General features: G+C 41.6%; 1 protein-coding gene across 4 annotated transcripts in view; it reads right to left on the bottom strand.

Moving 5' to 3' along the window:
• LOC140199561 (WAS/WASL-interacting protein family member 1-like) overlaps window positions 1-16,921 on the bottom strand; it is a 123,637-nt gene that overhangs the window by 4,444 nt on the left and 102,272 nt on the right. For 3 of the 4 annotated variants that reach the window (XM_072261832.1, XM_072261833.1, XM_072261834.1), the window contains exons 3-5: window positions 4,798-4,927; window positions 3,151-3,327; window positions 479-1,297 (exon numbers count right to left, since the gene is read on the bottom strand). In XM_072261832.1, the coding sequence (XP_072117933.1) occupies window positions 479-1,297; window positions 3,151-3,327; window positions 4,798-4,927 (1,126 nt within the window). The remainder of the gene's footprint in view (window positions 1-478; window positions 1,298-3,150; window positions 3,328-4,797; window positions 4,928-16,921) is intronic. The other variant, XM_072261835.1, reaches the window with a different exon arrangement.

Here is a 16,921-nt window from a genome sequence, read left to right as displayed (position 1 = left end):
TTACCCTTGCCTTCACAGACAATATTCATCACTCAATGATACACAGTGATAAGATTTGTTTAATTTATTGAGATACAGCACAGGATGGGTCCTCCCAGCCTTTCAAGTCACACTGCCCAGCAATCTCCCAGTTTAACCCAAGCCTAATCACAGGACAGTTTACAACGACCAATTAACCTACCAGCCTGTACGTCTTTGGAACATGACAGGTAACCAGAGCACCCAGGGGAAATCCATGTGGTCCTGGGGCGAACGTACAAACTCCCTGCAGGCAATGGCAGGAAATGAACCCGGGTCACTGGTACTGTAAAGTGTTGTGCTAACCACTACGCTTTACAGTACCAGCTGTAAAAGATGAGGCTACGTGGTTATTAAAGCATTTGGTTGTGCAAATTGATGACTGCATTTCTTTATCACAAGTCTTATGCGTCACCTTTGCCTGTTGGAAAGAGTGGATAACCATTGATGGTGAACGTACCTGATCTGCTTGGGGGATCTCTTACAGGTGGTGGAGGTCTTTCACTGGGAGGAAGTGGACCCCGGTTTGGCCCAGAAGAACCTGACGAAGTGCCATGGAGCGACAAGTTCCTCTGAGGAAGCCTTGGAACTTCAACCTCTGTCGCAGTGGCTGGATGACTGTGTGGGGGTCCTGGCCGATTAGGTGGTGGAGGAGGTGGTGCCTGGAAGGAAGGAGTTGGTCTGGGTGTCTGAGGAACAGGTGGTTTCTGACTCTGTGGTGGTGGAAGTGGAGGACCATCCCTGTTAATTGAAGGTCTGTTCATCATGGGAGGTGGCGGAGGCCTATCATCCATCATCCGAGCTGGAGTAGGGGGCAGCGGAGGTCTGTTGGTATTGTGAGTTGGAGGATTTGATGGAGAGGAGTTATCGTCACCAGACCTGCCATGGCTGGGAGCTGGGTGAGATCTATTTATATTGCTTTGTGGAGGAACTGGAGGGAATTGACGGGGAGACCCTTGATTGCGATTTGGTAGGGAAGGCCCTGTGTTTGGCAGCCGATTTCCTGGGAAGGGTGGAGGACCTCTACTCTGCGTATTTGTTACTGTTGGCCGTGGTGCATTTGGTACAGGTGGTGGTCCTGCGTCAGACTTTGAACCAATATCTGGCCTTGAAAACTTTGGTTGACTTGATGGAGGGAATCTATTTCTTGGTGGTTCAGGGTCAATATTCCTTGGAAATGATGCTGACCCAGGCAACCTTGGTGAGCCACTGCTTGGTGCAAATGGTCTAGGTGATCTTCCACTTGGAGGCATTAATGGTGGTCTTCCTCCTCCAGAATCTGTAGACATTAATAGGCAAATTAAGGATTTACAGAAACCAAATAATCTTAAAAAAACAGCAATTTTTAAGTTTTTTGTTGTTCTATGCCAAATCATTGGTCTCACCAGTCAAATGGCACTTACAACTTTATTACTTCCGCTTCTCCCCAAAGTTTTTGAAACAGATTTTCATAAACTGTGTGCAAACCAGCATTGCACGGCACTCTACAAATTACATTCATTGGAAATAAATCACCTCAATAGAATGATTTTAAATTACAAAGTGCATAAGGACAACAAGCAAAACTTTGCTCTAATTATTTATTCTGCGGAGATAGTTTTGCAACAAATGAAGAATAGTTAAATGGGCAAGAATTTTCTGCAGTCTGTGCTGTCATGGATGGTCATAATCCAAGACTCCCTGAGAATATGAGTGAGTGAGATCATCATTTAAGACAACAGTGAGAGTGGAAGCCCCCAAGTTATCAAGCCACAGACTCACTGAGGAAGAACTCAAATTGTCTGACACTGGCATGTCTGTAAAGTCTGGTGAAAATGGCAGAGCCCAGCAAGGGGGAAAGTTGTTACTCCACAAACACAATAAGGGACACTCAACATCAGACTGCCTGGACACAATTCAAAGGGGCATCAAACATTGCTGACCCTCAGAGAGGTACACTTAATTTGACCTCATTCACTCGGACTAGCCATCTAACAGGCTCTTTGGAAGAACATACAAGATTTTTGATTTGTCACGATCTATAGAGTTAAACAATATGGTGCATTTTAGGGCAGCAAACCTTGCAATTACGGCATGTAGCAATTCATGTTTAAACTATTTATTGGGGTGTCATTATGATCAGGGTGGAAAATAGGAAAGCTCATGTCAAGTATTTGGATTTACAAACGTAACTCCCTAAAGTGCCATAGAAAATATTATTGCTTTAGAGTTCAGGGCATGTAGAGTAATACATTGGCATGAGCATTAAACAGAAAATAAAGTTGGTGTAAATGGATCATTTCAAATCCGCAAGCAAAGGCCAAGGAGTCTGTGCTGGGGCTTTAAATATTCGCAATCTACACTAGTTACAAGGACTTGTTGGCAATTGTGGCCAAGACAGCTGACAGAAAGATAGGTGGGAAAGCAAGTTACATAAAGGACACAAGAGGTCACAAAGGGAAATCAGTAGATAAAGTGAACAGTGAGATATTGGCTATTATTGAAAGGGGTTTGGAATATTAAAGCAGATAAGACTTGATCCAACTGTTAGACCATACCCAGGAGAAGCCAAAAGAGCCAGCTAATGAGAAAAGGTTAAGAAGGATCAGAGATTAGGAGAGTTAAATGTCATCTTATTTTAACAACATTTGGAGGACAATTGACAACCCAGATGCTGAAAGAATGCATCATCTAGTTTCTCATAAGGAAACTAGATCTAGGCATATACTACAGTTTTAGAATGAATGATTGCCCTTTTAAAATTGAGATGGGGAAGGACTTTATCTCTCAAAGGGTCTTGATTCTTCAGGATTCTTTACCCCAAAAGATCTGTGGAAGCTAGGAGGCCACGATAGGCAGATTTGTGAACAGTGACCAGCCAGGAATATGGAGTTGAAGCCAGGGTCAGATTAACTATGATGTTTTGAGCAGATCCAAGGCACTGGATGGGTTTATCCTACTCCTGTTTCTTTTGTTTGTTTGTATTCTTTCCAAATAAAACAAAAAATCCTCAAAAAATGCATTTATAAATGTACAGAGCAAGATTTTACCAACTATATTACTTACCATAATTGAGTAATTCAATTAAGAGAACTGAACTGTATGAAAAGGAGTACATTAAAAAAATAACAATTAAAATTAATTACAACTCACCTGAACTTTCTCTGGCTCCTGCAGACCTCAGCTTTGGCATTCCACCAGCAAATAATCCTCCTAAACCAGGTCCACCTCCACCTCCACCTCCTCCTCCTCCTCCTCCTCCTCCTCCTCCTCCTCCTCCTCCTCCTCCACCACCACCACCACCACCACCACCACCGGGTCCTTTAGGAGCTGTTTAACAGAACATTTGAAATGTGGAAGAATATATTAAAATTACATATACTCAATGTTATGACTTCTGAGATTACACTGATTGATTACGTACCCCGAATTGTGAAGATTCCTACTGGGATTGGAAACATTAGCTTTTATACACTAAGTCAGGCCGTGAAGGCAGGGGATTGGGGCTCAGACGGAAATAGATCAGTCATGATGAAATGGTGAAGCAGGCTCAATGGGCCAAATGGCCAAATTCTGCTCCTGTATCTTATGGTCTTAATGGAAATTTCAGTAAAATTAGGATTTCCATACATCCAAGACCAACAGTGGACACTAGACTCCTTGGAACTGGACTCATTGGGTTTATCTGGTATTGGACAGAAAGTTTAATTGATCTTCGTGGGGATGAGTTATCATCCCTCTTGCCTTCTATTTCTTTAAGCAATGGTCAGTTAATATCTTTCATTGTTTCTAAGGTACATTTTTAAAATCTTTTAATTATTTATGTTGTCATAATATTTCTGAACATTAGAGATTAAAATCAAAATCCTTGACAGCTGTAACTTTGTTCAAAGTTCTGTCCATGCCTTGTCCTCCTGTCAAAACTTGAGAGTATTCCACAAGTGTCAATGGACTTTGTCCGTGAAACCTCATTGCCATTGAGACCTTGCCCCCTGACATCAGTAAAGCAAGTACCTCAAATCAATAAAGTCAGTCATATATATCTGACCCTGATAAGACCAGGCACAAGCGGACTGTGCATAGTGAGTCCAGGTGCGGGCCTGGTACATCACTCTAGTCTATTGGATATATAGCAAGTCAGTTTTCTCATCATTGTATTTACATACCATATTACGAGTTAGAATTATATTTGTACACCAAACAAAAAGTATTGTTTGTGAAAGTGAAATTTCCTCAAAACAGCTTGGGCAAAGGAGATTTCTGGCCATACGTTAAAAAAGCAGCCTTCTTGAAACTCATTATCATTTTTTGGAATGCAAGGAAGGTCACAAAGTGCAAGTTTTAACTGCTTCTCTGGAAATATCTTTATTTATTTAGGAACACAGCGTGGAGTTGGCTCTTCTGGCCCTTCAAGCCACACTGCCCTGCAACCCCCAACAACCCTGATGACGGGACAATTTACAATGACCAATTAACCTTCTCATACATCTTTGGACCATGGGAGGAAACGAGAGCACCCAGGAGAAATCCATGCATTCCACAGGGTGGACAGACAGATTCCTTACAGATGGTGCTGGAATTGAACTCCAAACTCTGGAACGCCCCGAGTTGTTATAGGCCATGCTAACCGCTGTACTATTGTGGCTCCCATGTTACACTGATTGATTATAAACCTCAAGTACATTCATATAGGGTTATGGATTTTTAATGATATAAAGTATGACTTTCTAAAACATCTGTAGAATTTTCACATAATATAAGCTTACTTGTCCAACTGAAAGTCAAGTTTTCCAAACTTACCATTAAGCAATGGTGCACTCCTATCATTGGTAACAGCCTTCTTTAGCTTTCTTGTCTTGCATATGTCTGACAAAAGTGCATCTCTTCCTGCCTGCTGACTTTTGTTCAGGGCGGGTTTTTCAGTACATGCCTAATTGTTGCCAAGGGAATAAAGTAAGAAGTATATCTACTGCTGTTAAACTATCTTACCATAGATGTTAAAATGTACCAGCAGTAATTCAAATTTAAATACCGATGTTTATCAAAGCTTGATACCAACTGAACTTCCAGGGAAGCATCATGCAAAAAGTACCTTTCTTACTTTGTAGTCATTATAAAAGGAAGCTTTCCATAATCTATCAGAGGGAACTTTACATACATCTGTATTAATCCATATGGTTGATAGCAAGAGAAGATCAATAACTTGAAGGGACCGATTCAAACGCGTTACTTGGAGAATACCACTTGAGAAGTTGCATGGGGTGGGAAAGAGAGGCATCGGACATACCAAAGACCAATCGGTGCAAGAACGTTGAGTGGAGCAGGTTCTAAAACTGTGGACAGAGTACCAAATAAAAGTGGAGACATTGAAGAGGGAGAGAGAAATTGGCAAAAGTGTTATCAATAGAGAAGCTCCCACTGCAAAAACAAGCATATGAAAAGTAGTACTATTCATTTAGGATGAGATGTTAAACTGAGGCTCTATTTACTGTCTCAAGTAAACAATTCCATGACAAATGACAAAGCTCTTCCAACCACTTTTTAATCTCCCAAACATCGGCAAAGCTGATTTTCTATTTAGTTTTGGTAGTCTGCTATACTAATAGACAGCTTCATTTTCACTATTAAACATTGGTTGGAAAGAACTTTGAGATATCCTGGAGATTTCAAAAGGAACAATTGGTTTTAAATCACAATGTATTAATTTTAGTGGATGCCACTTTTCTATTTGTGCATCTTACTTGGTTAAGGAGACGACATTATTGTAAAGAAGAGATAATCAGCTATATTGTTTGTGGTCCTTGCCCACCCCTTCACCAAATGGTTCGAAACAGTGTGTGTCTTTTGCAACAGGTTCAACAGGAAGCTCAAATCTACTCACCTGATGACAATTACCTAATCAAGCTGCTTTTGTCTCCCAGAAAGCTGAGCTTTTGCAATTGCCTTTACAATTCATACTCAATGCAAATGTTACAAACAAAAATGCTGTTACATATCAATAATTTACCATAGCAACTGACAGAAATATACTCCTAATAGCTCTTGAACAATTTTTAAAAATTATCCTGTCTCCATTGAAGTTCATGGGTTTCTTTAAAAATCTTTCTGAATAATTAAACAAGTACATTGTCAAAATGATTTTTCAGCCTTAAACGTATTAACACTTCCCAATAAAATAATTCCCGGTCATTATTGTCTTGAATACCAATAAAATTTTATAAACTGCTCATGGGACTCTGCTCTAGATGCTGATAGTACCACTTGCTCATTAGAATCTTAAGTATACATCTACTCAGTCTTTTTAAATATACAAGCATGTCTGAATACACATCAAGCCCAACATTAATTTTTCCCCTCTATGAGCATGCATTCAAAATTTCTCCCTCACTTCCCATTTTCCCAGGGTTAGGAAGTCAGCAACTAAAGGGCACAGGTATAAAGTGAGAGGGGAGAGATTAATTAAGAACCTGAGGAGTAACCTTTCCAGCCAGGTGATCAGTACAGTGGATTCTGGCTAATTGGGACATAATGGGACCAGCACATTTTGGCCCAATTAAGCAGCTGTACCAATTAGCTGACATTTCATGGAATAGTTAAAAAGGTATAAAAAAGACTAACTATTGTTTACCTGACTAACAAATACTCCATTTAAATAAAAAACAGAACAAGTTAGAACACTAACAATACTACTATAGTACACTGTGTGTAGTTTCCTAATAGTTATTGACAGAGGAATTCATCCAGTGTACCCTACCATGTTCTTTTGATTGACTGAAAAAGGACAAAATCACCACCAGCACTTAGTGTAGGTAATGGACTGCATCCTCCAAATCTTCACTTCCATTGTAACATTCAAAATGATTGTCAATGCCTTCAAATTCTTCATAGTTCCCAACTTGTTGAAGTAGTGAAATCATTTCATTTTCACTCCCGGCCGTTTCTGGCATCTCCAAGCCTGAATGCTTAAAACCACAGTGTGCTAAACAGTTCCAAGTTGTTTTACTGCTTATTTTTTGCCAACTATCGGTGATAAAACTCACTGCTTTTTGAACACAAGCACACACAACCGACTATTTAAAATCTGTTTGCTTTAAGCACAGTATAGTGTCTAACGACGACATCTGAAAGCACCTGACAATAATCAGGAACTGTTTGGCAACAGTCTCCTGCTCCAATTAAGCCACATAATGTCCCAAATAAACGAAGGGAATTCTGGCTATTTTCTTGATTAGTTTTTATTCTTTAAAAGTTGTCCCAAATAGGCAGCTGCCCTGATTAATTGATGGTCCAATTAACTGGAATCCATTGTATATGGAACAAGCTGCCAGGAGAAGTGGTTGAGGCAGGTACACTAACAACATTTAAAAAGGTGCTTGGACAGGTACACGGAAGGAAAGGTTAACAGAGATACAGGGCAAATATGGGCAAACAGAACTAGAATAGATGGGAATCTTGGTTGGCATGGCAAGTTGGGCCAAATGGCCAGCTGTATGATTCTATGACAAGGTATCATCTGAAGAATATATATCAGAGCAGGAAGAGGCCATTCATCCCTTTGAACTTATCATACTATCAACTAAATCATGGCTGATCTTTTACCTTAAACACAACATTTTTTGCACAATTCTCATATCTTTCGTTTATTCATCTCAATTTGAGAGTAAGCAATGACTCAGCCCCTGCAGTCCCATGGGTAGAGAATTCTAAAATTTCACTGCTGAGTGAAGACATTTCTCCTCATTTCAGTCCTAAAATTGACGTACCCCTGATTTTCAGACCATTATCCTTAGCTCCAAACTGCTGATGAGGGAAACATCCTCCCTGTTTCTACGCTGTCGAACCCTAAGAATTTTTGTATGCTTCACTGAGATCTCTCATTCTAAATTCCAGAGTGTAGAGAGCCAGTCCATTCAAGCTCTTATGAAATTGCAGACCCACCTCACCCCAGGAACTAGTTAGGTGAACCTTTGCTGTATTTGCTCCATTGCTGATCTATTCTTTTTATGGAAAGGGAAAGAAAATTGTGCTTTTTACTGCGGATATGGTCTCAGCAAGGTGATGTAGGTCTGTAAAAACTCCTGTACTTAAATCCTGAAGGAATGAAGACAAGAGTACTGTTGCCATCCTAGTTGCTTACTGCACCTTCAGATTAACCTTTAGTGCCTGGTGTACAATGATACCTACGTCCCTGTGAACATATATCTGATAAATCAATATTATTAATTTAAGGTAATTTACAGATCAGATTGCATTAAAGGTTGCTGTGCAGTTCTGTTGGTATTTCTGCCTAGTGGTAGTCATATATAACTGTGAATATTCCAATGTGACAGTGAAAAATGATAACCTAAATCAGGGGTTCCCAAGCACGGGTAATGTTAACAGAAGGGTTCATGGACCCCAGTTTGGGCACCCCTGACCTAAATAATCAGTATCTGGAATATTATTACTGACATACATTGTGAAATTTACCGTTTTGTGCAGTAGTACAGTGCACAATATGAAAAAAAAATCAACATTGTGCATGCTCTCACCAGTTAAAAATACACATCACTCTTATTTTTCCCTAACCCTTGTTCTCCATGTATCCACTCATTTACTTTGTCCACATCTCCTTTAATCCTCTGTGCATCCCCTTCGTTAATCACAGGACCTCTTGCAGCAAACTTGGAAATATGACATTTGGTTCTCTTGGCCAAGTTATTGACACAGATTGTGAATAGGTAGGGTCTGGGCACCCCTCCCTGCGGTGCCAAGTAGTCAGGACCTGCTGATTGGAGAACCCATCTATTCTTACCGTTTTCTATCGATTAACCAACTTTGAATCCAGACAACACATTACCACCAGTTGTACATACATTAACTTTGTTCCGCTACCTCCCGTTTGGGACCTCGTTAAAATCCAAATACAATCACATCCATTTGTATCTCCTATTCTGATCTTCTGGGGACATCTTTAAACACTACAAAACGTTAGCCAAGTACAAGCCCTCTTTCATAAATCCATGTGAATCGGCTGGTTGAGTGGTGGCACAACAACCATCTAGCATGTCAACCTCAACATCAGCAAGACCAAGGAATTGATTGTGGACTTCAGGAAGTGGAAGTCATCGAAAGGTCAGCAGTGGAAAGGATGAACACCTTCAAATTTCTGGGTGTCGGCATCTTAGAGAATTTATCTTGGGCCCAACATATCAAAGCAATCATGAAGGAGTCATAGGTATCATGGTGCATATACATGTTAGTGATTAAAATGATATTGCATCAGATTTGTGGTGCCCCCCTCATCATCTCCCCAAGCAGCACATGAACAGTTATACTTCATTAGGGGCTTGAGGAAATTTAGTATGTCACCAAATTCTCAAATAAATGTCTATAGATTAATGGTGGAGAGCATGCTGACTGGTTGGATCACAGCCTGGATTGGAGAGAGTGCAGAAGAGGTACATAAGGATGGTTCTGGGAATGAAAGGGTTAACATGTGAGGAGCATTTGGCAGCTTTGGGCCTGGACTCACTGGAATTTAGAAGAATGTGTGGGGATCTCATTGAAACCTATCAAATGTTGAAAGGACTAGATAGGGTGCATGTGGAGAGGATGTTTCCTATGGTGGGGTTATCTAGAACTAGAGGGCACAGCCTCAAAATTGAGGGCCAACCTTTTAGAACAGAGGTAAGGAGCATCTTTTTTTCAAGCCAGGGAGTAGCGAATCTGTGGAATGCTCTGCTACAGGCTGCGGCAGAGGCAGGGGGTATCGTTGGGATGGAAGTTGATCATTTCCTGATCGGTCAGGGCATCAAAAGCAGATGTATGGGGCTGAGTGGGATCCAGGATCAGCCATGATGGAATGGTGGACCAACCTCAATGGGCTCAATGGCCTAATTCTGCTCTTTTGTCTTATGCCTGGCATGCAGGATTGAACAAGGCTGCAGATTAACCTTCAGTAACTGGTGTACAATGACACCCAAGTCCCTTTGAACATATATCTGATAAACTGATATTACTCAGCCAGTGCCATCACAGGTACAAGCCTCATCACTATCAAGGACATCTTCAAGAAGATAGCATCCATCATTAAGGACTCTCGCCATCTGAGACATGCCCTCTTCTCATTCTTACTATCAGGGAGGAAGTACCAGAATCTGAACACCTACTTTCAGCACTTTTGTTTGAGGAACGGCTTCTTACACTCTGCTATCAGATTTCTGAATGGTCGATGTGCCATGGAGACAGGGAGTGAGCCAATGATCTTGCCGGTGCAGACTGAAATCAGGGAGGTGGGTGCGGAAGGCAAGCGGGTGTTCAGTGCCATCTACCAGCCTCTCAGTCACTGCTGCCGGTGGTGTCTGCGTGTGGCGGTCTCTTACTCGCTGCTCCTGAAGGAAGGTCCATTCGTGCGTGTGTGTCTCTGTCTCTGTGTGTGTCTGTCTCTCTCTCTCTCTCCCATCGGTGGATGGTGATGGAGTAAAGTTTACTTAACACGGATTGTAGACTTGCACTCTAACTTAGGTTTCTGATGTGTTCTAGTTCAGGTCACTCCTTTCCTGTAACTACTTTTGGGTAATTTTTTTTAAAAATCGGGGCAGCCTGCAGATAAGAAGCACAGAGCTGAACTGAAATATGTCTTTTAATTTTGTGTTTTATGTTCTGTGTTTTCACTTTTTTTTGTTGCCGTTTGTGCACAGGGGTGAGGGGGTTTGACATTTTTCTTTAATGGGTTGGTTCCAATGGTTCTTTGTTTCGTGACTCTCTGCGGGAAACACAAACTTCAAGGCTGTAAATTGTATACAAACTTTGATAATAAATGTACTTTGAACCCATGAATGCTACCTTGTGATTCCTCATGCAGTACTTTTTAAAATTGTAACTTACTGTAATTCTATTTGTGTCTTGTACTCTGCTACTGCCACAAATCCTCAAATTGCACTGAGTGAAATACAGTGGATTCCAGTTAATTGGGCTATTGGTTAATCAGGACAGCCAGTTATTTTGGAAACAGCTACTAAGTCGAGCAAAAAGCTGGGATTCCCCTTCATTTCTTTGGGACACTATGCTGCTTAATTGGGGCAGGAGACTAACTGTGGCTAAACAGTTTTCAACTAGTGGCAGTCACATGCATTTGTGTGGCTGTTAAGACATTTCCCCATGCTCAGAGTGATCAGTTTTTAAATAAAGGCAGCTGCGTGTGTTTGCATTTAAAAAGAAGTGATTTTTGTCACTGAGAGTCAGCGAGAAATAAGCAGCAAGACAATTTGGAACTGTTTTGCTCATCATGGTTTCAAGCATTCAGGCTTGGAGATGCCAGAAATGGCCAGGAGTGAAAATGAAATGATCTGCACTGATTTTGTTCATTTACAGTCAATCAATTCCTCCATCATAACTATTACAAATGAATATATTTTTATAATACTGTAGAGCTATTGCTAGTGCTTTAATTTGTTCTGTATTTCATTTAAATATATAAATTGTTACTCAGTTAAACAGTAGTTTGTCTTTTTTATACCTTTTAAACTATTTCCAGCCACTTAATTGTGCCAAAATGTACTGGTCCCAATGTGTCCCAATTAACCAGAATCCACTGTATCTAATCAGTGAAGTGAGCAAGTGGTTAAGGCATTGGACTAGCGACCTGAAGGTTGTGAGTTCGAGCCCCAGCTGAGGCAACGAGTGGTGTCCTTGAGCAAGGCACTTAATCACGCATTGCTCTGCAATGACACTGGTGCCAAGCTGTATGGGTCCTAATGCCCTTTCCTTGGACAACATTGGTGTCATGGAGAGGGGAGACTTGCAGCATGGGCAACTGCTGGTCTTCCATACAACCTTACCCAGGCCTGCGCCTTGGAGAGTGAAAACTTTCCAGGCACAGATCCGTGGTCTCGCAAGACTAACGGATGCCTTAAGTTAAGTTAATCAGTCAATCATGTGACTGCAAGTCAATGCATAAAAGCATGTAGACGCGGTCAAGAGATTTAGCTGTTGTTCTGACCAAACATCAAAATGGGAGATAAATGTGATCCGAGTCACCTTGACCATGAACAATTGTTGGTGCCAGATGGGATGATCTGAATATCTCAGGAACTGCTGATCTCCTGGGATTTTCTCACACAACAGCAATCTCTAGAATTTACAGAGAATGGTGCAAAAAAGCAAATCGTAGTGTGCGGCAGCTCTGTGGGTGAAAACACCTTGTTAATGAGAGGGGTCGGGGGATAATGGCCAGACCGGTTCAAGCTGACAAGAAGGTGACAGCAACTCACGTAAGCATGCGTTACAGCAGCGGGGTGTAAAAGAGCTTCTCTGAATGCACAATGCTTCAAACCTCGAAATGGATGGGCTACCGCAGCAGAAGACCACAATGGGTTCCACCAGTGTACCTAATATAATGGCACATCACCATATACTAACTGAGATTCACTTTCTTGCAGGCATTCACAGTGGACCAAAGAAGTACAATAGAATCAATGAAAAACTACACACAAAGACTGGCGCACGGATGGATGGATGGAGTACAATGTTAGTACTCATTTAGGACCACTCTTCACTGCACATACATGGCTCCTCCATGGAGAGAGTTAGGTGCACCAAGTCTCTGGGCATGCACATAACGGATAATCTCACCGGGTCCCTCGACACCACCTCCTTGGTCAATAAAGCATAGCAGCGCCTCCACTTCCCGAGGAAATTGAAGTGAGTGAGGTTCCCCCCTCCCCACCCCATTTTCACAGGAGCACCAGGGTGCCCTGACTCGCAGCATCACCGTCTGGTACAGGAATTTCAAGGCATCCCTATGAAGGATTGTGAGGACTGCTGAGAGGATTATCAGAGTCACTCTTCCACCCATAGAGATATTGATCAGGAGCACTGTGTACGCAGAATTGTCAGTGAACCCTCCCATCCGTCCAACAATCTCTTTGAACCCTTCCCCCCAAATCATCAGGCAGGATGTACCACAGCATTAGGACAAGAACTGTTTGGATGAGAAGTGGCTTCTTCCCCCAGGCTACAAGACTACTGAACTCCCTGCCACCACCCAGATCTCATCACATGTGAACCGCCAGTAGCTTTACACTGTTTACCTTGTATATGCACCTTATTATTTAGTAATTTATTTGTGGTAATATTACCTTGTGTGTTATGTGTGAGAGTTACAATGTCTGTAAGAAGTATCCACCTCCCCCCCCCACCCCTTGGATGTTGTCATTTTTTTTTGTTTTACAACATTGAATCACAGTGGATTTAATTAGACTCTTTTGGTTTTTGTTTTGCACCTTGGTCTGGAGAAATGTCACTTTGTTTAGTGATGTACATGTGTACAGTTGAATGACAATAAACTGAACTTGAACTGACCGGAGTATATATGCATTGAGGACCCCATGACTGTCTTATCCTGTATCTCTAATTTTAACATTTATGCTACGCCCAAAATCAAAACTACTATTTGAAGGCCTATCAGCAATTCCCACTTACTGCTTAGTTCCACAATCTGCCAGGCCAAGGATACTGTTCTCATCTTTTAAGCAAGATTACTGGCTTGTGAGGGAAAAGGAAGGGAACCATGTTATGTGTCTTTCATTTGCAGAGGGAAGTAAAAGTTGGCCATTAGGCAATGTTCAGAAAGTGACTTGGTAAGGTGGCAGTGGGTGCCTGTGGAGTGCAAGAATCGTTTGCAGGGGAAGGGTAGGGCAGTAGGTTGGAACAAGTTTCATGAGAAGTAAAGGACAAGGAATAGGTTAAATGAAGCAGAACAAACAGAAGATAGGCCAAGATTGGGAGTCAAAAGTCAGAAGTGGAATCCAGGCCCATTGACCCGCAATCTATTCTCTACCTACCTAGTTAATTTAGAAGTGCTGCCGTTTTGCCAGCCTTATGATCTACTGCTCCATTTATTTGGGATATTTTAATTAACCCAGAATTTTGCAGCAAGCACATACCTTGTGAAAGCTCAGCTGCTCTTTTCCTGCAAGTTTTAAGCCGAGCAGGAGTGGAAATACTCAAGCGTGCGACTCAAGTGAGAGTGGCTGGCAGAGCAGAAGATTTTTTTTTTGAAACACAGAGTGCCGAGATGCACTCCCATGGGTTGTGGTAGAGGCTGGTACAAAAGGGACATTTAAGAGACTCTGAGATGGGCACATGGATGAAAGAACAATGGAGGGTTATGGGTTGTGTAGGATGGAAGAGATCGATTGATCGTGAGTAGGTTCATATAAATCGGCATAACATCACGGTCCAAAGAGAATTGTTTTATGCTCAGTAATGTTTAAAGGCCAGTCACAGTGGACATTCTTAGAAGAAATAATAAAGGCTGGAGCTACAGAAAGCACCTGTAAAGGGCTATAGAGTGCCCTCTGCTGGTGAGAATGAGATTTCCACTTCCTCCAATCAGCTCTTGCTCTCACTCCTCCATCCTTTCAATCACCACCATTCACCATCTTCTGGGCCGCTCTCTATCCATCAGTCATCCTCACTCACTCACACACACATCCTGTCCCCAGTACCTTCTGTGAACCTCCCCACCTCCCCAAAAACTAGGAAAATCTCATTCAACAGGCTGCGGTTCCTCAGTGTCCTACGCATTTCCCTTCCAAGACTGCACCAATGTGCATGGCCAGCTGATTTTACATCCCTGTTTTCCACAGACCCCAGAGGCTGCTGACCAACTGTATAAAATGGGACAGTGATGAAGTGGAATCAAGTGCTATTTTGCAATCCATATTGATGAAGATTAATCAGAACATAATCAGTCTAGCTGTGGTTATTAGTTGAATCACAAGCCAGTAATTGCAACCTCCCGTCAGGTCAACTCTTGCAGCTGCCTGTTGTTTTGCAGTGGGTATTAATCTTTCTCCTTACATTGCCCACGTTTACCAAACACTGAATGTTCCGATTCCTTTTGTCACCATCTCATCCCATCAATGATTTCACACAAATTTATCTTCATCTTGCACTTTTTCTGCAATGCTGTGCAAGCTGTGATAACCGTGACTCTACAACCTCAGTGAAGACTGGTGTCACACTTCTCTCGTTACTCTTGCAGTAGTGTGTATGTAACCTCCAAACTTCCTACAGAAGTGGAGTTTATTTTCAGAACTGATGTGAAAACGTTTAACCAATGATAACTACACACCAAAACCAATCCTCAGTCATCCAGGTGGCAGAATTTCAGATGGTGACGAGGAGGCATAAAGGAGCACAATGGATCAGCTGGTGGAGTGGTGTCACAACAACAGCCGTGCATGTAACATCAGTATGACCAATGAATTGATTGTGGACTTCAGGAAGGAGAAGTCGAGGGAACACACACCAGTTGTCATCGAGGGATCAGCAGTGGAAAGAGTGAGCAGTTTCAAGTTCCTGGGTGTCAACGTCTCTGAAGATCTATCCTGGGTTCAACATATCAATGCAGCTACAAAGAAGGCTCGACAGCAGCTATATTTCATTAACAGTCTGAGGAGACTTGGTACGTCACCAATGATACTTCAAATTTTTTACAGATGTGCTCTGGAGAGGATTCCACATGGTACGGAGAGAACACTGCACAGGAGCTGCAGAAAGTTGTAAAACAGCCAGCTCGATCAAAGACACTAGCCTCCCCAACACTGAAGTCATCTTCAGAAGGTGAGGCTTCAAGAAGGTAGCATCCATCATTAAGGACCCTCATTACTCAGGACATGCCCTTTTCTCAGTGCTACCATCAAGGAGGAGGTACAAGAGCCTGAAGACACACATTCAATGTTTCTTCGTTCCTTATGACATCAGATTTCAAAATGGACAATGAACCCATAAACACTACCTCACTATTTTTTTTGCTCTTTTTGTACTTAATTTATTTTTTTAATATATATTTCTTAGTGCAATTGATAATTCTTCTAAATGCAGGTAACTAAAGCATACATTACGTTATGGATCATACATTAAATAGACCTTACATTAAAATAATATAGTTTCTAGCACATTCTGGCCCCAATGCCCTCTGACAATGAAGGTTTATTGAGAGTGTTATTTACTTAATATTTGAGCAATCTTGCAAATATATTGTTTCATTAAGCATTCTCTGTTTATATTAATTCATTATGGTTATATATAAAAATACGTGAATTGCATACGTCATGACGCTACTATGAGATAAATGTGTGTCTTGCTTAAAGTAAACACAAACAGATTTGTATCTCTCAGCCCTCTTGTTTTCTTTTGAATTAATTTCATATTCTGGAGTTAAAGAACTGAACAGAAAAAGCCAGGACTACTTCCCACATCCCAGGAGCCTGGTGAAGGCAAACCTCAGTGATGAAATTCACCACTACCTTTACTGCTGAAAGGAAAGAGGAACAGCAGCAGTCAGAATTATTGGGAGGAAGAACAAATATTGAAGGACTAAAGGAAAGATGAAAAAGAAGAGGCATGAGGGGACAGGTCAGGTGAATGGGACAGCATTGAGGAGTGGGGTAGAACAGAGGGATTTGGCAATACAGATCTACAACTACTTGAAAGGTAGATAGGATTGCCACAAGTAGATAGGGTTGTAAAGAGAGCTTTTGGCACATTGGCTTTCATAGATCAAGAGTTGGGATGTTATGTTGAAGTTGTACAAGGTATTGTGTGCAGTTCTGGAGATCTACCTGCAGGAAAGTTGTAAATAAGATTGAATGAGTTCAGAGAAAATGTAGAAGGACGTTGCTGATACTTGAGGGCCCGAGTTATAGAGAGAGGTTGAATAGGTTAGGACTTTATTTCCTGGGCTGGAGGAGAATGAGGAGAGATTTGATAGAGGGATACAAAATATCGAGGGGAACAGATAGGGTAAATGCAAGCAGGCTTTCTATCTTATCTATACCTCTTAGCACCACCTCCTGTAAGAATGTTATTCCCTTTTCTCGGTTCCTTCATCTCTGCAACATATTTTCCAAGGATGAGGCTTTCTGGATCAGGG

Source organism: Mobula birostris, chromosome 6, assembly GCF_030028105.1.
Source record: "Mobula birostris isolate sMobBir1 chromosome 6, sMobBir1.hap1, whole genome shotgun sequence".
In the NCBI taxonomy this organism is placed as follows: Eukaryota; Metazoa; Chordata; class Chondrichthyes; order Myliobatiformes; family Myliobatidae; genus Mobula; species Mobula birostris.
The sequence above is the reverse complement of the archived record's forward strand: the minus strand, read 5'-3'. Positions and strand labels throughout refer to the sequence as shown.